The following is a 26367-nucleotide window of genomic DNA, read 5'->3' on the forward strand; positions in this document are numbered from 1 at the left end:
CTGACTATTTATTTGACTCCGTAGTACTGAAATAAATCATTCATGTTTATACAAGTGAACTGCGGTTGAGGGAATTATTAAATTAAGGTTGCAATAAAACAGTTGTCCATTGTCAGCTTTTAAAAAAACCCTGAAAAATGAACTTAATTGTTTTATGACAACCTGGGTAATTGCAAATCAAAAACTTGAAAAAAGAAATCGGGCTGCACAAGGATTTGAAATGGTGAGGTAAACGTTCTTCAACTTAAGGCTGGTTCTCTGTATTCGATCGGTGAAAAGTTGTTTCCAAATGGTCGTTGCGATTACTGACTACGAGTTGATCAATCATTAGAGGGGTCTACGAGGGAATACGGGCTTTCCTTGCTACGGGATCTGCTGACATTGTCAGATAAACTGCAAATATCAGTCATATATCTTTCAGTTTGAAAACTTGACGTCAACAGCAGTTATGCACGAGGAAACATCCATGCTCACATCAGCTGACATAAGCTAACCAGGTTGGAAAAAATTGCTTCCGAAAGAAAATTGTCTTTTTTTTGTGATTGACCAAGCTTGGAAGCTCAAGATGGCTGGACATTGACCGAACTTGATTCTTTTGGGTCTCTACGAAACTTGACTGCGTCTCGGTCCGTCACACGCAGACAGTACTTGGCCAAATATCCAGCTATATTAGCATCACACTTCAGTGGTAACCCCCTCTCCCTGATTTATTAGGGTAGGAGCAAACTGATGAGCAAATGAAGACAACGCAAATCTTTGGCGTGCGCAGTAGCAGTAGACACACTCCTTAGGCATGCCCTTTACAGCTTACGCAAAATATTGACTCTGATGTCTGCCAATCCAGACTTGCATATTTAACAGCACAGCATCCTTCAATAATATGATATAGGATCTTGTACTAAGCATAGAGATTACTTTCATTGAACTTTATTTACCTGTGGTTCCACTTGACTGATGTTGTATTCTCAGTTTCATCCGTAGAACACCTGAGTATCTTAGAGATTCTTACTGTACTTAATTAAAAAGTATTACAGTTATTTACATATCCCTCACTTAACAACGGCTACTGTGAAAAGGCACTTAAATCCGCTTTATTTCTTATTTTTGCCAGAAAGCAACGCACCAATAGAAATGTAAGCAACTAATTAAGTTCTTAACTTGAGCGAAAAGCTATTGAATGAACTATTAGCATATCAAAGAAGTTGACGATAGTTTGTGAAGAGCATGGTTAATTATAAAGAACGAACGGGCTCGTGCTATTTCATTTCAAGTGGCCGCGAATCTACAATTTATCTTTCGTGAGAGGACTCTACTGATGCCAAATACAGCAATTTAAGTTTGTTACCAAAGAAAATACCTTTTTTATTGTAGTGACAATACACAAGGCGCATTCAGAGTGAATTTAAAGAAGTTGGTTTGGTTTTTTATTCCGTACACTGTTGTCAGGTAAGTTGTTATGCAAACTTCAGAGTACAGTCTTTTCATACAAATGTTTGTTTTATTTTCAAGACTTTGCCGAAACAAAACATTTTTTGTAAAAGAAAAGTCCAGTGCAATGATTATAGGCTAAGGTTAGAATTAGTAAAAGATGACCGTGACTGTAAGCAGTATGATGTTGAGATGTGGTGTAAACAAAGGCTTGTAAAGTGAAGTTTAGAAAGTTACAAACTTACAGTGTTTTGGGTGGCCAATTTCTTGCGAATTTAGGGGAATGCGCATAGATCTCTGTAACGGACAGACTGATGAAGGTACTTTCTTGGTCATGTCAGTAATTAACTAAGTTTGTTTGCCAGACAAATATGTCTCGATAAAGAAATGACAATTCTCTTTGTGCCTGGCTGGTGCTAGCGATGAGATCAGTATTTGGACTTGCATAACGAGAAAATATTGCAATAACAAACAAATTAAGGGGAGCCTTACGCTATCAAGGGAAGAGATGATGGTAAAAGTACCAAGGAATATGTTTCACTGATCTACCATGCTGGTGCCACCGGCTCATAAACTATATTCTAATCTGCTAAGGACAATGTGAAGGGGAGACAAGTGTGAATGAATAATGGTAATAGGACTGAATGGAGTCCAATTCGGTCTGTAAGCATGCGAGTGATTAAGAAAATCGCCTGACATCCGCGAAGCGGGAGTCCGATTTGTTAATCACAAGTATGATTACAGACTGAATTAGACGACACGATGTCCTGTTACCAAATAATCATAACAATTACAATTTCCCACAAAAGTAAAAGTTTCATTTGAAGAAGAGCTTTTAATAGTCATTTTTACATATCACAATTGAAAATATGGAGAATAGCTTGCTAAATGGCTGTTAAGTTTCTTTCACAACAGTCACCGGAGATTAAACCTCCACAATTTTACAAAGCAAGTCTCTTGAATTGGTTACTAAAGTGATTGTAATCAATGTTGTGATTGGTGGATTTAGTGGAAAGGACTTTTCATTTTAAGAAAATGATTGGCTCCGATTACAGGTGTTCGATTACAGCCAACTGTCCAATTACACTGTCTGATTACACTGTTTACAGCGTAAACATTGCAGATTAATTAGAGCAAAATACTGTAATCTATCCACCAGTCATATCTGAGGAAACTGTAATTGTTATGATTAAAAGATGTAATAATTCACCAACTCATAATATACAGAAGGAACGACTGATCAGAGGGAAAATGAAGATCTGTACCATGGTAGTAAAATGAAAGACGGTGTTAAGAGAGAGTGTGATCTCTGTACCCCTAAACAGTGGGTTATTGATGCTCCTGTAAGGGACACGGTAGAGCACGTTAGCGCATTGGAGTCCGGCCGAAGCACTCCGAGTTCGAACCCTTACCTGCGTCACTGTACGCGTTGTGTTATAGGAAAAGACATTTAGCCGGGGTACCACTGTGATCTCTCATGGAAATCTGATGGGGGCTATCCTGCGATGGACTATAGCATCCCTTCTAGATCTAGGAGGAGCCTGTCTCTTCTTGCTATCGAAATCTGCATGGATATGCCCCAACACTGTCAGCCAGTAGCCCAAGTATTACTTAGCTTTCACTACTCAGTGTACTTAAAACGTTTATACAGAAACAAAAAATCTCGTTACGTTCCAATTTCAGGATCTAAAATGGCGGAGGAAGATCAAACAAGCCATTTTGACGATCCGGAAGAAGAACCTATTAAAGTGTTAGTGACGTTTAAACCACAAGAACAAGAAACGGACGAGAACCACAACAATTTTGATCAACCTTGCAATGCTGCCGAACCTTCCTCAGAGGAGCCACTAAAGAATGGTGACGACACATGTAATGACTCCGAGACTGAGGAGCCTAGCCTACCTGTCAATCCACCTGTCACTCCCATCCCTTCGTTTCTTGAAGCCGACAAAGCGAACAGCAGAGGCCATGACATAGAAAAACAGGAAGTACTTGAGGTAAACAGGTGTCAGTGGGAAATATCTTTGGATAAATCTTAGCTTGAAACTTTTTTATAGTCCACGTGTGGCCTGGTTAATTTATATTACCTGCTTTAGATGCTAAAATAATTCGCGACAAAGGATATGTAAAAATGTCTTCCAATGGACACAAAACAATGAAATTTTGCACAAAAAATAATATCACAGAGATTTAAACAGGCCTTCAAATTTTAAAGGACAAATGGCTTTATGGTCATTTACAGTCCAAAATCGGAAACAAGAAAAACGTGCTCTATTTAGTTTGTGCTATATTGCATACGTTAGTCCATAGGCCAAGACCCCCAAAAATGGTTTTTTTGTACCATGTGGAGGGACCAGTGCTATCACGTATTTTCTCAATCTACAATAACTGAAGTCTATTTTAAGGTATGATAGCAAGCTTCTATCAGTAGCTTTCTTGCTCTAAACATGTGATAAAATGACGTCATCTAAACTGCCTAATGACCACGGATCCCGTTAACAGCTTCAGATTCTGAGCGATGTCCATTGTACAATTCTCTTCAAACAACATTTTATACATTTTAGGCCTAGCAGAATAGGACATTGATTCAATTGCAAAAGAAGGAAATTTTTTTAAGGTGGTCTCGTTGCCATGGAGACGGAAATTGTCAGTGAGTCCACAACTGAAATAAAAGTCACTGAAAATAAGGCTTTTCACTTCCTAATTTTAAAAAATAACGGCAATATACGTTGTCAAAAAGTTCAATCATGTGTAGATCACTCTAGCACTGGCTTGGATTAAATATTCAGCTAATGAGTTTTAAACAGCTCCCTTAACGAGTCTTCTTTGTCCTGATATCATCCATTCTGAAGCCATACCAGTACCAAACACATTGGAGACTTGCCCTTTTCGCGTCAGTCAAGCATCATTTTCACTTAAATGTAAACAAAGACTCATGTTTAATTTCAGACAAAAACAACAGCTAAGTTATTTTAAAGCATTTAGCGGTTGCCATGACAACCAAAAACAGTTACTCGATACATTAAAAAGAGTACATCGCTCGAAACTAAACCTTACGAATGTAACAGCATGTATAAGAAAAGTTACTTCATATTTTTCCTATGGTTATGAGATTCTTACCTTTCGCTTTCTTCATCGTCATTGTCGTCAACGGATAAAACATCGTCGTCATCATCTGGTCTGTTTGTGCAATCTTGAAGCCGGCACATATCAGTACATTTCAGCCCATTGACAATACAGGAGCACGATGGAAGTTTGCAGGACCTACTGCACTGGCAAGATAGTAGTTCTAGAACAGCTTGCGGAGCTGGCTGACCACCCATCCAGTCTACGATCAGCTTGTCGTCTTCTATACACCAGCCAAATCCCACTGGTGATGGGATGGCTGGACATCTTTGTAAACTTCGTCTCCAGACAGCAGCCTGGAAGTTTGCTCGTAGCGAGTGTTTGTGCAGCGTATCATTGCAGGGTGGCAGCTGGTTGGAATCAACGTCTCCTCTCTTCAAACAGAACAGTCGATATCGCAGCTCATTGATGTCGCTTGTACCGGGGTTGCTGCAGTACATGGCACATGTAAATTTCTGAAGACTATGGTACAGGTGATCAGACATATTTCAGAACATACCCAAATGTTGGAACATCTCTTGAAATTCAGCATTTTGCTTTACAATTCGATAACCTGCAACCTTTCCCCGTCCGACAAAAGCACTAACAGTGTCGCACCCTGTGAATGCATGAAAGCCCGGCAGTGATCTGCATACACTTGCTCCAACCCTCTCAACTACTCTTGAGATATCGATGTACTTGACTCTGGTCTGTGAACCACTCTTAATGAATACTGAAGAAGGAATAAAGCTCTTGAAGGCCAAAAGAAGTACCAACACATCAGTGTCTTCGGATACTATGACGACCGAAGCAAACCTCGATTTAGCTGCATGGGCTGCATGTAAGATGACTCGGGTGTCAGCCTCCTCTTGGGTTGATTCGAGCTCACTGATAGGTTGCATTATTCCAGACGATAACTGGTAACATGTTTCGCCACACGTGACAACCAGAGTCTTTCCTGATAGCTTCTCTGTGTACTTTTCTTTCTTCCACTCGCTGGTTACAAACGCTATGAAAGCTTGTTTGTTCTTTGAGCTACACAGGAATCTTCTCCACTGTTTAACCTTGTGTTCGGCTTGAATATTGCGGTATTCGCTTCCTAAACCGTCACCCCTGTTCTCTCTTTCGGCGTTCTTTATGGATTCCTCTCTGTAATCATCGAAGACGACATCAATCCTGTCACTTGTTCCACCTTCGTTTAGAACTCTGCAAAGAAGAGTTTCAGCAACTGCCGCAAATGACTTCTTATCACCTTTCAAACACTGGACAAGAGCCATCCCATCTATTACACATGCTGAGGGTTGGGGAAGGGCATCTGCTGCTTCGACATTTTTATACAGTTCTTTAGCCAAGGACGCTTTGTTCGTCTTACGCATCAAGCCATCTGCGGTAGCTAATGACCAAGGGAGTGGTCCGAGAGGATGGGATAATACTTCTCTCATCTGTAAGTCTCTGCTCTCTGCGATGACAATCATTTGAGCAAACAGTCTTCTGTCGGCCTTGATGATCACTTCTTGGTTCTTACCAGCTTTAACTGATACCTTCTTGTTCAAGTGAGTAAAAGTCTTCAGCTTAGCTTTCGTGATTGAATCATGGAACTTGACTTTGGGTGGATTAGACTGAAGTCGTTGCTCTCGGAATGCTTTGTAGGCTTCCTCTCCTTTATCTTTAGCTTGTAGCAAGTCGTGCTCTACATCAGGAGTGGCAACTTTTCCTGTGGAAAGACAGACGAGGTCTTGAAGGTCAAGGCTGAATGGGTTGAGCCAAGTGTTTTCAAGAATTGACACTATGGATTGAACATCAGCTTCATCTCTTTGTATTCTTGTTGGTTGTAGATCTTTGTGTTGGGAACAAGAACTACTGATGTGCAATATATCTTTGAGTTGCCTCAGGAAGGTGCTCCGGTATTCAGCGACCAGGTAGAATTTGCTTACTGCATTAGGCCTTAGACTGAAACCTTTAGTTCCTCCTGACGTTTGAGTGTCTTTGTTGACAGTCTCCTCGCACGTCTGATCAACAGGTATTCTCCCAAAAGGGTTGTCTTCGCCAATCTGAACAGAAAATCCTCCAGATCGCAAGTATTCCAGGGTGTCCGGATGCTCTGCTGGTAGATGTGACATTTCATGCAGATATGCTGAAAGGTACCTGGCGTAGTTAAGGTTATCATATGCGAAACACCACGGGACAATTTCACTGATATATGAAAGGTGAAGATCCCAATCTCCCTCTCGAGATCCTCTTAACAGACCAAGTAATATTTCCACCATGTCAACATAAGACATCCAGAACTTCGATAGCTTCCCATTATGATGTCGGAGATAGCTCGTATACAAGCAGAACAGTTGCGATACTTCTTCAAATGAGGGACTCTCCACTGTGTCTTTGAATTCTTGTTCATATGTGTTATCACAGAGCGCTTTCAGTCCTTTTAAAAACGCATCAACAGTAGGCTTCTTCTCTTTATGATGTTCCTCAATCCAAGAGTTAAATCCCGTCCATGCTAGCCTGTTAAGAGCTTCATACATGAGCTTGTGAAATCGTACGGCGCGATTATATGTACGGCCTTCTAGAACACCAGCCACAGATCCTTCAGCAATTACTCCAGACTCGACTATTAGGTCTCTTAAACCAGCATCTTGGAAACGCTTTCCGATCACTGACAAGAAAGTACAAATGGTATGGAACACGCCCATTCTCAACACAAGGTCATTAAACTGTGCCCTGTGTTTCCACTTTATCTCAGTAGCTTTAGCATACAGTGCCTGATCAAACACAACAACTATGCTTTGGAGGTTTAAAGTTTCCTTAATCTGTAGGGACTTGGTGAGGACTTGGTACACAGCTGACATGTTCGTCGCTGGGGCATTGATTGTTGGAAGATAGCCCACGTTATCCTTGGCAACTTCGTAGTTATTACGCACCAAAATATTGAAACCAGTCCAACCAGGAACAGATTGCTTCTGACTTGCATGAATGCGTACTAAAACCCACAGCAAGTTCTTTCTCCATGCACATTCCATGATTTGATTTAACTTGACCTCCACATATCCTCTAGTATGGGGCCCACAGCGCTCGCCGGCATTATAGATAGGTACAGTTTCATCATCCACAGACTCGATACTTCTCCTCTTCGATTTCACAATGATTGGTTCTGAAGTTGACGGAGGCTGGGGACCAAAATGATTAGCTTGAACTGCAATTCCATTGATTCGGTGGGACGTGCCTTCACCAGACAAGGTCTCCTCGAGACGATCAATATTATCCCAGGCTAGAGTGGTACTGATGAATGGACGGATGTTGTGGGGGAGGGGAACTTCGCTGCATGAAGTTGCTGCCAACTTTTGAAGGCAAAGTGCAGTATTAATCTCTTCAAGTTGGGAGTACGCAATCCCGTGGCCACAGCGATTTAAAATTTGAATTAGTTCAACGTTGTTAGTAAGAGATTTTACAGCGTAAGGAAGCAGGACGTGCTTCGGGGGCTTCTGTCGTCCACCACTCACACCAAATACCAAGTCCTGTCCAAACGAGGTTATGAGGCGTTGAACGTTTTGAGAACAAGATTGCAAACCCGGAAATCCAGTGCTTCCAGTTAGCATAGTGAACAAAAACTCTTTGAGGTCATCTGGAATGGTCACGGCATTTTCAGATAGTTCGCAAGGTTGGGGTGGCCATGATGCCTTTATTTCTTGTTCCTGAATAGCTTTTCTGAGATGGAGGGCGGTCTTCGATATTTCCTTGGTACTATTTAAAGGACTAGTAGTTTCAGACTTCTCCATGACAAGTTTGGCTAAATCCAGTCGGGAAAGACTATGCGGAATAACAAAAACTCGCTTGTTGCCAGAAAGATCTTCAAAATCCAGTGTGCCTCTAAACTCCCCTTCAAGTTTCCTTCTGAAATGGGTTCTCGTAGATTCTTTGATTTCCATGTCTCCTTGAGATTTAAAAAAGGATGTAAATAAGGTGTACAGCTCAGCCATTCTAACAACCCTCGGGTTTTGCAGCAAATCTGTTTTGATGTAGGTAAACAGCATTTCATAGGCTTGTGATTCCGCATTAGTATATTGAAAACACTTATCTTCCTCTTTTGTATCACTGCTAAAAGCTTCTTGAATGTTTCGGATGTAGTCACGATAACAAGACTTGTGATAGCACGCTTCTGCCACGACAAGCTCTCTAGTGACAATAGCCAGTATTCGTGGATCGTTTTTACCCACAGCTGCTCTCCTGATCGTGTTATCAGCACGCAAGTCGATACATTGGACCAGTGCCTCTCTAGTTTTGGTTCCCCTGAGGTATTTGGTCTTCTCGCAAAATACACAAATTCGCTCATAGACTCTACTTTGCGTGGTCACGGTTTGTCGGACTGAAGATCTGCGGCTACTTGTGCCACGTTGTTCTTCAACTTTGAAACCAGAGTGAGACAAGTTTTGTAAATCCCTTTTCATCGTAAAGATACTGCGACATTTTCGATGATAGGAGATCTGGGGCACCTCTCCTTCCTTTAACGTTTTCGCGATATCGAGAACCTCTTCATAGTTACGAATAACCGCAGCATTCAGTAGTGATTTCCATGACTCAAGGTCTTTTAAAGAAGACAACTCTCCATTTTCGTCACTACAGTGAATTAAGCACTCGTTTCGTTTTCGTTGTCGCTTGTTATCTTCTGCATTGCTAATTTCTAGAGTTCTTCGTTTTGTTCCTTAAATGTTCAAAAAGAGGTAAAGTAAGGACAGTCAATTTAATATTGTTATTTTTTCTAGAAGAAATTGTTACACGCTTTAAAATGTTTGAAAGGCAGTTGAATTCAGAATTCATTAACACGGTGCATCAAAGTGTGGTGATATATACAAAGACTGAGCGACAGTAATATTTTACATAATTTGTGGTTCAAATTATCACAAGACAACCATCAAAACGCTGATTGTTTAGTTATGTAGCTACTTGTTATAGCTTTTATTGAGTTGTAAACACATACCGGCTTACAAACGATGAAAATTAATGATTAAGGCAACACAGTGCTGGGCTGTCGAGTCCATGTAGATCTCGAAGGACTGTAAGTTTTTATATAATTTGAGGTTCAAAATATCACTATATCGTCATAAAAATGCTTATTGTTTAGTTATACAGCTAATATTTTGTATATATTGTTGATTTCTAATCAGATCTCTACTTAAAGATTATCGAAATCAGTGAATAAATCAAACGTACTTACCTGCTATGAAGGTCGCCATCTTGAATTTCCCCATAATGCATTGCAACATTTGAAGTAATCCATAACTTACTATATCATCGCTTTTAAAGAGGTAAATTGAAATTTGGTTCTTCAAAAATGATTTGTGTTCTTTCTTGTTGTATTTACATGAGTGAAGACTATTTTTGATCCAGCTTAATATTTTTAATATGACTTTTGAAAACAAGCCTCGTTTTCATGCAGAAGCGAATTTCGGTGATATTTCAGCCAGGGGCGGGGGAGAACACTCTGCGATATGGGGCGCCGTTTGTAAATTTATTATTTAGACCGAATTTATGCCATTTTCCCCTTATTTATAAATAATTGGAAATGCCACAAAATTTGTTTATAAATAAGACACAAGAACTTGTCCGTTGATATGTAAATAATTATTTTAGGTACGTCCTGATTTATAAATAATCTTTTACCATAGAGTTATTATATATAAATAACAAACTAAACAACCTCAATTGTTTATAAATCAGATCATCTCTAAAATAGTTATTTACATATCATAAAGTTTGTAAATCCCATTATTTATAAAGAAATTACTTCGCCGGGAGTGTAAATTCATTATTTAGAAATAATAAATTTCACCTCGCCGAGTGTAAATTTATTATTTATAAATAATGAACTTCACTGAGTGTGTAAATTCATTATTTAGAAATAATGAATTTCACCTCGCCGAGTGTAAATTTATTATTTATAAATAATGAACTTCACTGAGTGTGTAAATTCATTATTTAGAAATAATAAATTTCACCTCGCCGACTGTAAATTTATTATTTATAAATAATGAACTTCTCTGAGTGTGTAAATTCATTATTTAGAAATAATGAAGGTTCACCTCGCCGACTGTAAATTTATCATTTAGAAATAATGAATTTAACCGTGTGTGTAAATTTATTATTTAGAAATTCATTATTTAGAAATAATGAAGTTTCATCTCGCCGAGTGTAAATTTATTACTTAGAAATAATGAACTTCACTGAATATGTAAATTCATTATTTGGAAATAATGAAAGTATGAAAGGCTGACCCAGCGTCTCTTGCCCGATCGATTTCGGAGGCTGTTTCTCGCGATATAAGTGAGACAGTTAATGCTGCCCTTGCTCAGGTAGGTATGCAGCCTGAAATTCAGCAGTGGCGGATCTGGATGAGGGGCCCGGGGGCGGGTTCCCCCCACCCCACCCCACGCCTCAAATATCTATTATGTCGTTCTTATTCACTCAACAATTCAGCAGCTCACGCTGCAACAGGAACAACTACTCAAAGGCCGAGGTAACAGGTAAATTTTAAGAAAAGAAACTGCTGCACGAAGAAAGTAAAAATCGCTTGGCGTGTTAAGTGAAAGGTCTGATTTCTATTGAAATAGACCTTTTTCGCTTGGGCGGTTTGTTGTTCCATTACAGACCACGTGATATTCTCTAGAGAATTGTTTTTTTATTCATCTAAAAATTATTTTTTCATATACGCGCAACTATTTGAAAATTTGAAAGGAAGAATTCTCAAGAGTATCATCACATGGTCTGAAATGGGGCAACAAACCGCCCAGTCGAAAAAGGTCTATTCAACAATGGTTTAAACGTAAATTAATTTAGCTTTCTACGTGTACGATCTTTGGACTTGCCTGGAATAGACATGTCTAGCCGTGACTTGATCAAGCCAAACAAAGTGTGTCACACAGCTATCCGTCCAAAGGTCACAAAGGTCACAAAGAATTTTTAAAACCTGCGAGCAGGCTCACGTTTGAGTCAAACGCGCGAGTGACGAAGAGGAATAGCGATCGGCGGGAAAGAGACGCCAAGAAGTGACTTTCTCCTCTTGCGGCTTCGCCCGTCGATTTCTCGCTCTCAGCTACGCCGAGCGCGTTTGTGCTCCAACGTGGGCCTGTTCGCAGGCTACAAAAAATTATTTAAGCAAGTAAATACATTATTCGATTTCCCGATTTTAAAAGCTCTGCATTTTCTTCATGCAGCAATTTCTTGTCTTAAAATTTACCTGTTACCTCGGCCTTTGAGTAGTTGTTGTCGTTGTCGTTGTCGTTGTCGTTGTTCCTGTTGCAGTGTGAGCTGCCGAATTGTTGAGTGAATAAGAACTACACAATAGATATTTGAAGCGTGATTCTCGTTTAAACGCAATTATTCAAAATAAGGGGAGGGGGGGGGGGGGGGGAGCCTCCCCTAGATCTGTCACTGTTGAATTTCAGGCTGCATACCTACCTGAGCAAGGGCAGCATTAACTGTCTCACTTATAGTGCGAGAAACAGCCTCCGAAATCGATCGGGCAAGAGACGCTGGGTCAGCCTTTCATACTTTCATTATTTCTAAATAATGAATTTACACACTCAGTGAAGTTCATTATTTCTAAGTAATAAATTTACACTCGGCGAGATGAAACTTCATTATTTCTAAATAATGAATTTCTAAATAATAAATTTACACACACGGTTAAATTCATTATTTCTAAATGATAAATTTACAGTCGGCGAGATGAACCTTCATTATTTCTAAATAATGAATTTACACACTCAGAGAAGTTCATTATTTATAAATAATAAATTTACAGTCGGTGAGGTGAAATTCATTATTTCTAAATAGTGAATTTACACACTCAGTGAAGTTCATTATTTATAAATAATAAATTTACACTCGGCGAGGTGAAATTCATTATTTCTAAATAATGAATTTACACACTCAGTAAAGTTGATTATTTATAAATAATAAATTTACACTCGGCGAGGTGAAATTTATTATTTCTAAATAATGAATTTACACTCCCGGCGAAGTAATTTCTTTATAAATAATGGGATTTACAAACTTTATGATATGTAAATAACTATTTTAGAGATGACCTAATTTGTAAATAATTGAGGTTGTTTAGTTTGTTATTTATATATAATAACTCTATGGTAAAAGATTATTTATAAATCAGGACGTACCTAAAATAACTATTTACATATCAACGGACAAGTTCTTGTGTCTTATTTATAAACAAATTTTGTGGCATTTCCAATTATTTATAAATAAGGGGAAAATGGCATAAATTCGGTCTAAATAATAAATTTACAAACGGCGCCCCATACTGCGACGCCTGGCACTTTTTGCGTATCTGAATCATCCAACAAAAAATGACGTCACATCCGGTGAAAAAGAGCGCTGAGCGGCGAAATCAAATTTGAATATGGCATAATCGTTCTCTCAGTAAGTAAAATGGCAATATTTTGCAATCGGCCGGATATTTTTAACGTTTTGTTTGGCCACGATAAACAAAATCTTGTCTTCTTTCTCGTCATATCGGTTTGTTTGAAGGACAGGGTAATCATTTATTCAAAAACACGCTGTTTTGAAGGCGGTTTTTTTACGAAATGTCGCCATTTTTTCCTCGCTGAATTCCACAGGAGTCATCGTTTGTGCGGAAATAATGAATTCTAGGTAAGTTGCACTCAATTCAAATATCCTATTCTCTAACGTAAGCATCTAACTAAGAAAAATGCACAATGACAGGTTTCTAGACATGGGGGAACCTTATTAACAGAAGCGCATTTTTTAAAATTTACTGTTGCCAACACTCGAGAGTATTTTGAGTGCTGTTAATCGTATCACTGCAAGAATAGACCCACACACATAACGCGCTTTGCAGAACTTTCTTGCCGATCAACACTAACACAAACTCATGTGTTTGCTCATGACTCAAACTGATGCCATAAAATATGTTACGATTGGTTAAGAACCTTAAACAAGATATGTTTTCCCTAAGCAATCCCTTAATTAATAAACGCTTCGTTACAGGCAGACCGTGAACCCTTAAAAAAAGCAAGAGGATTAGTTTTACCGGCGATGAAGTAATTTGGACATGTCGTGGTTTTTTCTCATTTATAATCAAATTTATTTTTCCGTTTCAACAGTGTTAAACGTCAGCAACACTAAGTTCCAATACCCCCCCCCCCCCCCACCCTCCACTGAGGTCCGGCATGCACCTTTTAGTTCTTCAAACCCTCTCATTTGCCCTGTTTGCAGACCAAGTTCCTTATTTATTAATCCCTGTCATATTGGCAACCTATTTCGAAAGGTTACTAAAAAATTGTGCATTATATTTCAGTGTGCTTTCTCTATGTAATCTTACATCAAGATATTTCAATCCCTAAGGGAATGAGAGAACACTAGCAATACTGACAATTTTCAGTAATTCATCACTCTTTCAATATGCCATCTAAACAAATTGTTCGTAAACAGTAGTGAAATTTCATGCCCCTACATCTAGTCATAAAAGGAAGTCTGGGAACAGGCACTAGCAACAGTGACACTGCCAGGCTGGTGAATTTTACAAGCTAATGAACTCATGTCTAACAATGATGAGTGATGATGAAGCATGGTGCAGTGAAACTGAAGAATCAGACTGTGAGTGACATTGATAGAGTCAGTGTCATGAGGGTGATGCTAGTGTCTGTGAACTTGGATCAGATCAGCAAAGAAAAGGTTTCCTACTAGAAATTTACAGAGAGTAACAAGTTTGTGCTAAAAAACTGAAGCTGGCTCAGACCAGTCTAGAGGCCAGCTTCATCACTACTTACAGTACTTGTCAAGAGTTCCTGACTTGTGTATGTGGGAAGGCTCTCTGTAATGACCTATATGGGGAGACTCAGCTCAAGATGAGTACCTTTTTCAGGCTTCAGGTATAAAATGATAGGTATTTCACAAGTTGAGGTGTATGAAAGGGTAGGAAAATCTGTCATTTAGGGATTCCATTCTTCTGGTTCTAAAATGTTGGTGAAAAGCTCTCATTTACTCTACTCAGCCAGAATGAAGAGATTCTATAATATTGTTTATTAACTTCTTTCCAAGGGAATAGAAAAGGGATGCAGTATTCTTAAATAGATTTGTTAAAGGGGTACATTTACCCTTTTGCAATGTAAGGTCAACAAAAGAGGTGCCATTTCTATGAAAATGGTACAAATGTATACAAAAGGGTAAGGGGTATTGGACCTTGAGATAAGGCCTTTCCATTTAAAACTTTGTAGAATACCCCTTCCCCCCCCCCCCCCAGCTTGTGTAACAAAGATGTTCAAATTATTGTTTTGTGAAAAAAGGCAATTATTAAAAAACAAAACAGTGCCAAGAGACTAAGTGATTGTCAATGCAAGTTTCCATTTGTATTTTGAATTAAAATGGGTATAACATTATCCTCAAGTATACTTTGCAGCTTTACAGAGAGGCCCAAACTGATAATGTAAACATATGTTTTAACACTTAAAGTTCTGTTTTTGCCCCTTCCCTTGCACCTTGTCATCTTTGTAGGGAAATTCTGAAAAAAGGTTTTGTACACCTGATCTTACAGAGTGCAACCTTTGGTTTAACTGGTTCACTTTACTGTTAAGGAATAATTAAATAAATCACACCAGAGTGGCTTTGTATCTTTATTATAATTCTCATTATCAGTAGAGAAATCACACTTGTACACTGGTCCACTGATACCCTTATGTGTATGTTAAACATGGGAAAGCAGTTTACATCATCTAAATCATAGCATTGTATGCCTGTGTGGGGTGTATATGCCAGGAGGTAACCACCTAAGAAAAGACAAACATAAATTATGTCATTGTTTCAATGACTCACTGTAAGTGGGTATTTGCTCATTTAAAGTATAATTTTTACCTCCACTTTAAACTTTTCAAACCTACAGTTTGTTTTCACTTTCAGAGAGGTTCTTAAATTCACAAGCACACCACCCACCTCCCTGAGACCCCATTCCTACTCTCCCATACCCAGGATCCCATTTCAACCTTCCAACATTTCCATAATCACATTAAATCAGTAATTTTTTTTCTAATTTTGGTCTGACTTAGATTCATCTCCACTCAGCCATGAAAGCAATGGTGGCAGATTTCTGTATATTTGTTGGTTTTCTATTGCTCTCAGATTCCCACCTCCCTTTTGACAGAATTAAATTTGGTTAAAAAATAAACAGTAGTTTAATCAAATTAATGCAGAGGCAAACACTGAACCAGAAAATTACTATAATTTTGGTATGAATGATACCTAAGTATAACTTACATAATTAATATCACATCTTTTCTATTGTAATTTAAGACAGTGTAGCTACTAATAGATTGACCACAAAAACCTAAAAACATGACTTTAGAAACACAGGTAAGTGAGAATATTGCCTGAGTTTTGCTTTTGCCACCAACCACTCTGCTTTTAAAAAAAATACATGGAAGATAATGACAAAGCAATAACAAAACCAGCCAAGCAACCTCTGGCAATTCAATAAACATACCAAATTCCCCTCCAAAATTCTCTTCAACACCTTACAGCACACGTAAATGTCAGCAGCATAAATTCAACTCAATGATTTGGCATGCTACTATCATCACATTTTTACCCCTTGATTCAGAATTTTTAGGAGTATCAAAGAGAATTCCACTATAGATTACAAATGCTGTTTACCTTAACAAATATCTGCATTAGTTCTGGAGATATTTCAGTTTAAAATGTGTAAAATAAATGCAAATGAGAAGACTGATGATGTCATACACCAAACCCAATATTACATCAAGTGCAGACCATATATACAGCAGAGATCATTGAAACTTGGTAGCCTTATAGTTCTACAGGCAACACACTAATATGGCTATAAAAATATGTTACCAATTGGCAACTCAATCTTTTCCAGTCCCCTCTAACCCAATTTCAATAATGCAGTGATTTTCAGCTTGAAAAACATTAATCAAGGCCATGCCTTCGACCTTACAATTCAATAGGCTTGCTGGATCATGCAGATGAAGCACCATTGGCAAATATCAAAATGGAACTCCAAAGGTGGCCAGAAAAGCCTAGAATATCAGGGAAGGTCTGAAATGCAGTCTGTTGCCATGGTAACAAAACTGTTAAGCTCATATTATGTAGCACTCTACAAATTGCATTGTAATAGCACTGTCCCTTCTGGAGCCCATGGTTCAGTAGTTTACTTGGACAATAAATTTCATAACTTTCCTGGGGGACTGGATGATCTAAATGGTATGTGGGAGACTCCCAGAATATTTGCAAGAATGTATGACTATCTCTTTACAGGTATTCATTAATAAATAAATAAATAAATAAATAAATAAATAAATAAATAAATAAATAAATAAATAAATAAATAGACACTAACACTACTAACATGATTGAGTCTGGAAAATATATATATTTGTTTAGTTTATGATATTTTGAAAAATTCACCTCTCCCATCTAACATGCTGATCCTCTTTAATTTGGTACTTGAAATTGACAACAAGGATGCTACACCTTGGCAACTCGTTGGCCAGGATATGTTGCACAGTCTTCACATCAGATAATGGGTCTGTACATATCATTTATGTATTTATTAAACAGAGATCTCCCCATCCCATCACTATGGAAATTCCAATTTTGATTAATACTTTTCTTTAAAAAGTTTGGCTTTTGAGACCCTCCCCATCCTTGGAATTTCCAATAATCTCCTTGGGGTGGGTATGGACATTTTCTAGAACCACACAATAAAACAAATAGACAAACTTTAAGATAGAATGTTAAAGTATAAGTCAGTGGGACATATATACATTGATTAACTTATAAAGACATGATTGATCATTGCAACTATACACAACTTAAGCAAAGGTGAAATTATAGCCTGAAAAAAAAATTAGGTGTGAACTGGATTCCAACCCATGACCTCTGTGATACCGGTACAATAACTTAATTAATTAAAGTTCTATGCTACAACATACCAAACTGCTAATTTATTATGAAGAGACACAGCTAAAGGAGAGTTGTCAAGATATCAACTTTTTTGTGAATTCTAAAAGATCAATATGAGTCTTCTAAATTTAAGACTATTATACCTAACAAAAGACATACAGTAGGGCACTGCACTGTGTGCTCTCTCTACACACTCTTCCAGGCAGGATAGTAATATATATATGTCTTTTTTTTTTTTTTTTGGAATGGTTACTGCATGGTCATGCAAGAGGTACTAGTTGCTGCTGAGTAGTCTTAAAACAAGTGAACTAAGTGTGACAAAATATAATGTATATTAAATCTGCACCAGTTCAGTACAATTTAATACTAAATTTTAATCAGCCGCAAAAAAATATTATTGTTAGCACCTGATATTACATGTACTTTGTGAAGGCTTCTGGAGGGGTTATACCTTTATAAAGTACCTGGCAGCAAGTACTATTTTGATTTACTAAAGCAAGACTGTAGTAACTGCTAAGAAAATGTGTTTGGTACATCCCAGAAAAACTGAGTGGGGTTCAGTGCGGCCCTCTTCACAAAAGTTAAACCCTTAACCTATTTATGACCATAATCTGCGATTTTCCCTACCCCATTTAGGACTGTTTTGACTGCTACAGTTGCCCTAAACATAAGTTTTGAAGGACTTTTGCTGATGGTCTTATCGGTAATGATGAAAATTGAGGTAGCTTATTCTAAAAAAACATACAAAATTAAAGACTAGAGGGCAAAAACCTTACCCTAGAGTATTTATGACCAAAACGGCTGAATAACCATACCCTTTGGGGCTGCACATAGCTATATATAGCATATAGAGGAGAGTTCCCCCCACCTCCCGCTGGAACAGGAATCAAAATATTACTACCTTGATAACATAATAAAGATAAAATCTCAAAATAATCAAGAGTTACATGTATGCATGGCACTTCACTATCAAAATGATGCCTGTTGCTTACTGTAAATTGCATAAATTACTCCTACAATGTACCAGAATTCTGTAAATCTGGTCACCAACAGGCCACAAAAATCTAACTGTATAATTAATAAATAAGAAAATGACCAACTGAGCTAGTTTTGTTTTAGCCAGAATAGAGTGGCCATAATAATGAGGTGGCTGTGTTAACGGGGGTGGCTGTCAGGTAAGGTAAATTCCACAGTAGTGATAAAGATGACACTCTCTAACACCAGTACCCATAAAGATTTTGGACAGTTTATTTCGCATAATCAGTTGGAAGAGGAAGAGGGAAAATTGAAATAATATAGAATGGCTCTTGTGTGCCAGAGACAACCCTTTCCCCAAGTTACCCTGGTGGAGCTAACTTTTCACTTATTTCTTTGCAAAATTCAACCAACCATTTACATTAGGATCACGAACCAGACTTGAGGGCGAGACAATTCAGGTGGGCAAGATGACTCGCCTTGGCAGGTAAAGTAACCAACAACTTTTCTTTGAGTATACATAAACACTTTGGCTCGCCTAACTGGAACAACTCTCGACATGGCAAGTGTCCCACAATGCCTAGATTTAAGATTTAAAGCAGCAATTTGTATCAAAGAAGAGAAAAGTAACTCAGCAAAACCCACTGTGATTAATTGACTGAGGGAAACTTAAACAAATAGGGGTAGTTGCACATTTGATTATTCAATAACAGTTACAAATAATCATGCAGGGTCAACTTTTACTCGGCCTACAGGGGTTACATTTTCACATACAAACACTTGATAAAGGTGCCTCAGGGGGAGGGTTATCTCGGGTACCCGAGACCACATAAATGGGATCTGCGTTGCCTCAAAGAACACCCCTTCGATTTTCAAAGGGGAAGGTCCTTAAACAGAACCTTAACTTAGGGCAGCTTCAATGGCAGATTTCCTCTGATGGCTTGGATTTGAATAATTGATTTAATTACTTTTAAAGAGGACTAGAACTTAAAAATCTTGCTCGAATTTCGATCCAGCGAGACATAAGCTTCCACGCCGTGAATCAAGTTTTTACTGGGCGTCTTAAATGCACTCAAGAGAAAGAGACTGATGACCCCAAAGTACCAATATATATGTACTGTATCTTACTGAAAACAACAATCTTTAACGAGAGATGTAAGAATGTGGGTACTGACCTGCAGCATGCGATCCAGCTTGTCTCTTCTACCAATGCACGTGAGCCAAGAGCAACAAAAGCTCTGGTGACAGCGACTTTCGGAGCTAAACGGCTTCTGTTAATTATGTTCCCGTAGTACACAGTGCAAACTATGGCCAGAAATACTTCATCCAGGTTGTTGTTAACATTATAGGCTATTGCACTTATTGTTATCACTAAATCACGAACAACAACAACCAAAAGTCGGAACAACACCAGTTTTGCAAATGTGTAAAATTCGCCCGACGATGACGGAAGGCTCTCCGTTATTTTGCTTCAAAACAATAATAAACTTTTCTCTTTTCCCGAAATTTTTGCTTAAAAAGTCGAAGTAATGTGTCTGCAATATCTTTCCATCCTCAATATAAAATGAAACGAAACTGATGGTTTACAAATAGAGGGAAATCGCGAGTAATCGAAACGCCATTTTCTCGCTTTGTGAAACGAGCCGCGAAGCGCAGTTTAAACCGGATGTGACGTCATTTTTTGTTGGATGATGCCTATACGTAAATTTCAGGAGTCTTCTGCCCCGCCCCTGTATTTCAGCCAATAAAATATACAAGAAAGCTACTCTTCAGGGGTTGCTATCATAACATTTTGTAATCACCCCCAACTTAGCTTCAAATTTGTCACACTCTCAGCTGGTCCCTCTGAGTGGTACATCTGAAAGGGTCTGGCCCATGGACTACGTAGGGCGGGGTCCCTCTGATGTCGGTTTTCTTGTAACCATCAAAACCCAAAAGCGATTTCGTTGCAACAGCGATGAGAAGTCATTCACTACTGCTGTGGGCTATTGTGTGTTTTGAATTTCATAGCCCATAGTATTAAGTTCAGAACACTACCAATTAAAATGGTTAACATGGCGAGCCCCATACAGCGAGTTAAAACTGATGCCGTTTTCTCTTTTATTTTTAGGGGTGGACAGGCTACAGTAAAAACATCTACATCCAGCCAATCATAGTTAACCATGCCACTTGCGAAGAGTGTCATTGTCAAACCAATAACAAAGCAAAGCGAAGACTCACGAGTGAAGATTTGAGAAAGCAGATGCGCCTTCGAGAAGCCAACAACTGGATCACGAAACACAACGAGCGAATACGCAGCACGGGAACGTTACGAACTAAAGCTCAATATCGGCAAGTAAAACAGATATCACAGCAAGAGGGAAAAGAAATTCCAAAACTGACAAAAGAAAAAGACACCGCAAAATTAAAACAGAGAAAATCTAAAACCAAACTTCATAAAGGATTTGTTTGCAGGACATGGGCTACAAATTACTTGTCGAAGGACGATCAAAAGAACGAAGACGACGAATTCATCCCATTCTTTGTACGAAAATATGTAGATAAATCAAAATCCAACACTCCCGATACAGACAAAAAGACTAGTAGTCCTACTGAAGAAGAAAACAGAAACAATTCAGCAACTACTTCGACTCAGATAGAGTCTGAAGATGCATTATCACAGAATATTGCAGAAGAATTTAAAACTAAAGAATTCAAATTACAAGAACAACCTTACTTTAATGCGCTCGACAATCGGGAGAAAGTAAGGCGTATTAAAACCAGCTCAGGCCGACTCCAGAACTCATCAAGAGATTCTTATGAATTTATCTGCTCCTGTGGACAAGCAATAACTCATAATAAAGAAATGGACAATTCTAGTAAGTCTGGAACTAAGCATCTTCGTAATGAAAGATCGCGGAATTCTAAGGTGAGGTTTTCGGTGGCGCTACCTATCAAGCAGTTTCCTCCTATAAATCCACTTCAGGAGATGAAGAAACCAAACTTTCCAGCCAGAAGAAAGCGGGAAGTTTTACCAACTCGCAGGCCACATACGGTGGATACTGCGCTTCTGTCAAAAGGAACCATCTTGGTGAACGGTCATCATAACTTGCCAAATTTCCGAATCGTAAGCCAACCAGCTTTAAACAGACAATACTGTGGTCAAAGAGTAACTGCATCATCGCTTGAAAACCTCAGCAAGGAAGGGCAGATATTTTCTCGTGTTAAATCTGAACAAAACCGTGGTAATGGGAGTAAGAGATTTGAAGAAGAACATAATAGTGGAGGAAAGTGTTGTCGACATCATTCTTTGAGTGACCCCAGAGCAAACGCCAAATCTTCGTCAAAGGACCTTGGCGAAAATGAACACAGTTTATATCAGGAGAGCGTGGAGTGCTTCACAGCTAACTGGCGTCGCGTGAGAACACCACCACACTCGTTAAACAGCGAAGATAACGATTCCAACACTGATTCAAACGACACTGGTTTGGGCAGTGAAATTGAATATTCCTTTGATGGTTTGGCGAAGCTAGATGTTTACCTCCAGTCCAGGCGTACACTGAAGTCTCCATGATTGATAACAAGCATTACCATGGCACAGTATAGTAGGTGTTAAGAGAAAGCAAACTTTACTTTACCACCATCTAGGATTTGACTGAACGCCGTAAACACCTGGAAACGACACTAGGAGCAAAAAAGTCAACACTAAACAAAGAGGAACTGGGGACGAGAAAAGGAAATCGCGCACAGTAGAGTTAGCTTTTGATTTCTTCATCACTGCTTTTTTTGTGTTTTTGAAATGTTTCCTTTTGAAATTGTTCTCACTGACAATTTTTGTTATGTGAGGAGAACTTAAGCCTGGCTAACCTGATAATCTCGGCATCTAGAAACAGCCCCTCAACCTATATATACACTTTATTCAAAGTTCTGTCTGTTGTGTATTCGGACAAGAGAACCGGAGTAATACTATAGATTACGCAGTGAATCGGGGCAAGTGTTCTGCACAACTGCTTTACTAGAACTGAACAAAACTAATCTATGTACAACGATATAATATTATAATCACGTGACTGCGGTTTAGGGTGAGCTAACCAATGATTACTGGATTACAGATTATCGAACAACTAAGGTATTCATATTAAAAATAAGAAAAAACACTACGCTGACAATCAATCATACTTGTTAACATGTAATAGGTAATAAGAAACTATTTACTGAAATGTTAGTTGATTAATGTTTATCAAATCTCATTGTGTATACTCTTTGAGAGAAAAAAAAAAGGTTGATTGTCACGCTCGCAGAAATTCCAACTCGAAGTAGACAGATCCATGATCAAACATGAAATCCCCTGGGAAGTCGATTCTCTTGGCGTTGCTGAGCTCGCAGAGACGAGAAGATGTGTGGAAATTGAATGAGTAGCATGATTTATGCCTGATGCACAGAAGTGCACATTTAAAATCGTCTGTTGTAGTACGTGACAGTACGGTGTGCTGCACAAGTGAGTGTTGTGTGACCACAGGAAAGATGATTGCGTTTGACGGTCTGGCAACTTAAAAATAAATAAAGAAGATAACAAAACAAACTGTTAAAATGATTCTCGTTTCAATTTGCTTTGCCTTACTCAACATTCAGGTTGATCAGATATGGGACGCCAAGTATATAAATTGTTTCAGCCGCTTCTAAAGTTCTGATATTACGATATCGTTGTTAAAAAAATAATAATAATAAAATGTGAACCAAGTCAAAGGGTAGTATATTGAGATCCTCTCTAACTTCAGTAAGCTGGATTCTCCTTTATAACAAACTGCTCGATTGATCCGAATTCTGCACAAATAAAAATGAATTTCTTTTTAGTAACATAGTTCCATAAACAAGTTGGACAACCTGTCACCTTCAAACTGCTATCTAGGCTATCTAGTCTACTCTCGTACCAAGATCTAGCAATATACGCCTACTGTTTTGAACTTCATAGCCGATTAACCAATTTTCAAGTCTAGGAGGACGTAAAGAGGTCGATAGCTAGAGATGGTACCTAGCGAGGTTTTTACTGGTATGATAACTCATCACAACTTATTGAGTACCTGAACAAAGAGCCAGTGCGATTTTTAAAGCGTTATCTGTCGGTGACATTTCCCTGAATGACGCGAAACGAAACACATGACTCTCGTCGGAGGCCAAAGCTTTGAGTTCAGCCGCGTCAACCTTGGAACCAATTCCCAATGCAAAGATGACTACCCCATCATCCTTCAGCTGTTTCGACTGTTGTTCATAACCTGCGCAAACAATTTAAAAGATTAGAGACAAGACGGCAAATACGCCCGATTTTATTTTGTTAAAGATACTGTTTAACGTACTGATCAGCTGTCTAATCTACTGGACATAAACATTTTCTCACCCTGATTGCTTTTTCCATCAGTAATCGCTAACAAGACATCGGGCATATTCTTTCTCCTTTCACCTTGTTTAGAAAATAACACTTCTCGAGTCTCTTTGAGTCCCAGGTCCATCCGCGTAGACCCACCGTCATAATCCATTTTCCTCACGATCGACTTAATTATTTCGACGTTTTGCCGAGACGTGAATGAAATCTCTGTTCTTGCGCTAGAACTGAAACTAACCACACCAACGTTTGTGTCTGAAAAGAACACAAAGAAGTGGCCGTAATAACGAGGTGACCGTAAGGGGGTGGGGTTCCACTGTGTATTAAGGGTAAAATTGAACCGCAACATACAAACACAAGAAAAACCTAATGGAGTCATCTCGTGAGGACAATTTTTGTAGGGATACTATGTCTCCTCGTATGAACAGTACATGATTTTATCTCTGCTGCATATGTCATAATGTCAACAACATGATTCCTCGTGAATACCTCACAGTTTAGGGACATTGAAAGCAAACTGATTTAAATGGATAGAATTGTAATCATCTTAGTTCTTCTTTAATTACCTGTGGGCGAGATTTGAAAACAATCAATAACTTCGTTAATAAATGTTTTCATATCTTGGTAGCTGACATTACCAATACTGCCTGATGAGTCTAACAAGAAAGCAATATCCAGTGCAAAGGGACAAACTGAAACAAAACACATAAGAATGAAATTTTATTCTAAGTTGTGGAAATTAATAACACTACTATAAAACAAAATTTTTGATTTATTAACATAGAAGCAATTGATATTGTAAATTGTTTTATTTATTCTTTGTATGTTAAACTTTTGATATTGACGCTGAAGGCCCTTCATCTGCTTAAACAGTATTTTCTTGGCGACCTTTATGATGGGCAATAAGCTTCAGCATTTTCGAATTGTCAATTTCAGAAATGCTTTCCAAATTTCATCTGAAACTTAGGAGAAATTCACTGATGTGAAAAGTGATCTAAAGATTTAAAAACTTTTTTAAAACTGGCTCATTGGATAACACAATTTAAGCGTTTTTATCGCCTTAGCCATAACGGTATATGAGCCATTATACCATGCCCTACAAATATGGATCAATATGATAAGCGTGCGCGTAATTTTTTGGGGCGTTTTTAATGAAAGAATTATTCCACTCACGCTTGTTGGATATGAGACTGATGATTAGGTATCTGTCATCTCATATCCAACACGCGCTCGTGGAATAATTTTTAAAAGCTGATCAGCATAGTGACTGAGCGATCAAAAGGCCGTATGAGTTGAAAAAAAAAGTGTTCATTAAAATTGTTGATTCCTACCTGCAGCAGATGTGTTCATAAACGTTACTTGAAGCTAGGAAAGAGAAAAGAGAAAACAAGTGGCAAAAATAAATAAATAATAAAAAAAAATGACTGGTGTAATTGTTGTTTCTGGCTTCAGTTGCCTTAAAGACTTGTCCCTGGTAGTCATTACGCTCTAATCTGCGATCAGACGTTCTTTTTTCGGCGAGACATGTGCCACAGACATGGGTCTCAATCCGCAGAGCGAAATTAATAATAACGGAAATGAAAGTTCCTCATGAAAACAGTGATAAATCCGAAAACTGGGCAATAGAACCAAGCTAAGATTAAAAAAAAAATAGTTGTTGATGGTCTCTTCAAACCGCTGAGTTTATGAATGGTAAATGCGGATGACTTTGATGTTTTTTAGAGAGAGAAAAATACCCAACGAAAGAGGCTGTCGAGTTTATAAGAAAACCTAACTGGACCTGACGGGAGATGCGCGCGGGAGTTGAGTAAATGTAAATCAAAATCTAAAAATCAGCAAAGCTGATCGAACAACATGCTTAGCTTTTTGTGTGTTTTTCAAAGCTCCATTGGAGTGAACAGTTTGCACTCTAAAGAGTAATCGAATTGGTTCTACTGCTGTGTAGTTTTGGGACCGCTCAAAAACCAAATAGTCGTCTTAAAGGTTGTCTGATCACTGAAAGTAGCAAATTACTTTTTTCAGCAACAACTTTTTTTCACTATCTGTAACAAAAGATGCAATGATAAGTTATATTATCTTCTGATGAGATCTCCAAATTTCACTCGCTCGAAACTGCTAAAGAATTTTTCTAGAAAATATAAACGAACGTCTCTGAAATATCATCTAAGTTGTTTGATTAAGGATCGAAGTGGCTTAGTTTTCTTACCACTGACCTGCAAAAGGAAGAGTGCTTTTTTCAAAGTCGCTTTAAATATGTCCATTTTGCATCCTGTTTTGGTGCAAGGCCTTCGATATTGTTGCATTGTTATTTGAACTGCTCGATGGACGCGAAGCAAAATCGAATAAACACATTAGTGCGTTTCCTTTGTATTGATACGCTGCAGTGTAATTCAGCTGCTTAAACTCAAGAAAAATCATAAAAGCAATTTGAAAAGGTGCGATTTCGAAGTGATTTGTATGTCAAACCCTGATTGGAGGGGTGTCAATTTCACATAGACAGTTCATTTACCTCTTTATGACGTATCAAACCCATTCCTTCACACGACATT

The 26367-nt window shown here is 38.3% G+C and overlaps 3 protein-coding genes and 1 long non-coding RNA gene across 5 annotated transcripts; 1 reads left to right on the top strand and 3 right to left on the bottom strand.

Moving 5' to 3' along the window:
* The first annotated feature begins 3113 nt into the window (after nt 1-3113).
* On the top strand, nt 3114-22598 carry LOC149102344 (uncharacterized). Its single transcript, XM_089275269.1, has 2 exons — nt 3114-3425; nt 20570-22598. The coding sequence occupies exons 1-2, from the start codon at nt 3120-3122 to the stop codon at nt 22010-22012; spliced, it is 1749 nt and encodes a 582-aa protein (XP_089131395.1). The 5' UTR covers nt 3114-3119; the 3' UTR covers nt 22013-22598.
* LOC149102345 (uncharacterized) lies at nt 4051-7679 on the bottom strand. The gene is made up of 2 exons (XM_089275268.1): nt 4549-7679; nt 4051-4342 (listed from the first exon to the last, which is right to left on the bottom strand). The coding sequence occupies exons 1-2, from the start codon at nt 5037-5039 to the stop codon at nt 4327-4329; spliced, it is 507 nt and encodes a 168-aa protein (XP_089131394.1). The 5' UTR covers nt 5040-7679; the 3' UTR covers nt 4051-4326.
* LOC149102346 (uncharacterized) lies at nt 15167-20307 on the bottom strand. Its single transcript, XR_016202543.1, has 2 exons — nt 19635-20307; nt 15167-15332 (listed from the first exon to the last, which is right to left on the bottom strand). It is a non-coding gene; the product is annotated as an uncharacterized LOC149102346 (long non-coding RNA).
* On the bottom strand, nt 22432-26231 carry LOC110064305 (matrilin-1-like). 2 transcript variants are annotated; one of them, XM_020771341.2, is made up of 6 exons: nt 26032-26231; nt 25150-25183; nt 24385-24510; nt 23834-24073; nt 23520-23711; nt 22432-22987 (listed from the first exon to the last, which is right to left on the bottom strand). In XM_020771341.2, exons 1-6 carry the CDS (start codon nt 26119-26121, stop codon nt 22728-22730), a joined length of 942 nt encoding a protein of 313 aa, XP_020627000.2. In that variant the 5' UTR covers nt 26122-26231; the 3' UTR covers nt 22432-22727. The 2 variants fall into 2 exon arrangements, with proteins under 2 accessions (XP_020627000.2, XP_089131396.1); XM_089275270.1 differs by lacking the exons at nt 24385-24510; nt 25150-25183; nt 26032-26231 and having other exon boundaries at nt 23834-24356.
* Nucleotides 26232-26367: the final 136 nt, after the last annotated feature.

Source organism: Orbicella faveolata, unplaced genomic scaffold (genome assembly GCF_042242905.1).
Source record: "Orbicella faveolata isolate gen_17 unplaced genomic scaffold, um_ofav_v1 contig_36, whole genome shotgun sequence".
In the NCBI taxonomy this organism is placed as follows: domain Eukaryota; kingdom Metazoa; phylum Cnidaria; class Anthozoa; order Scleractinia; family Merulinidae; genus Orbicella; species Orbicella faveolata.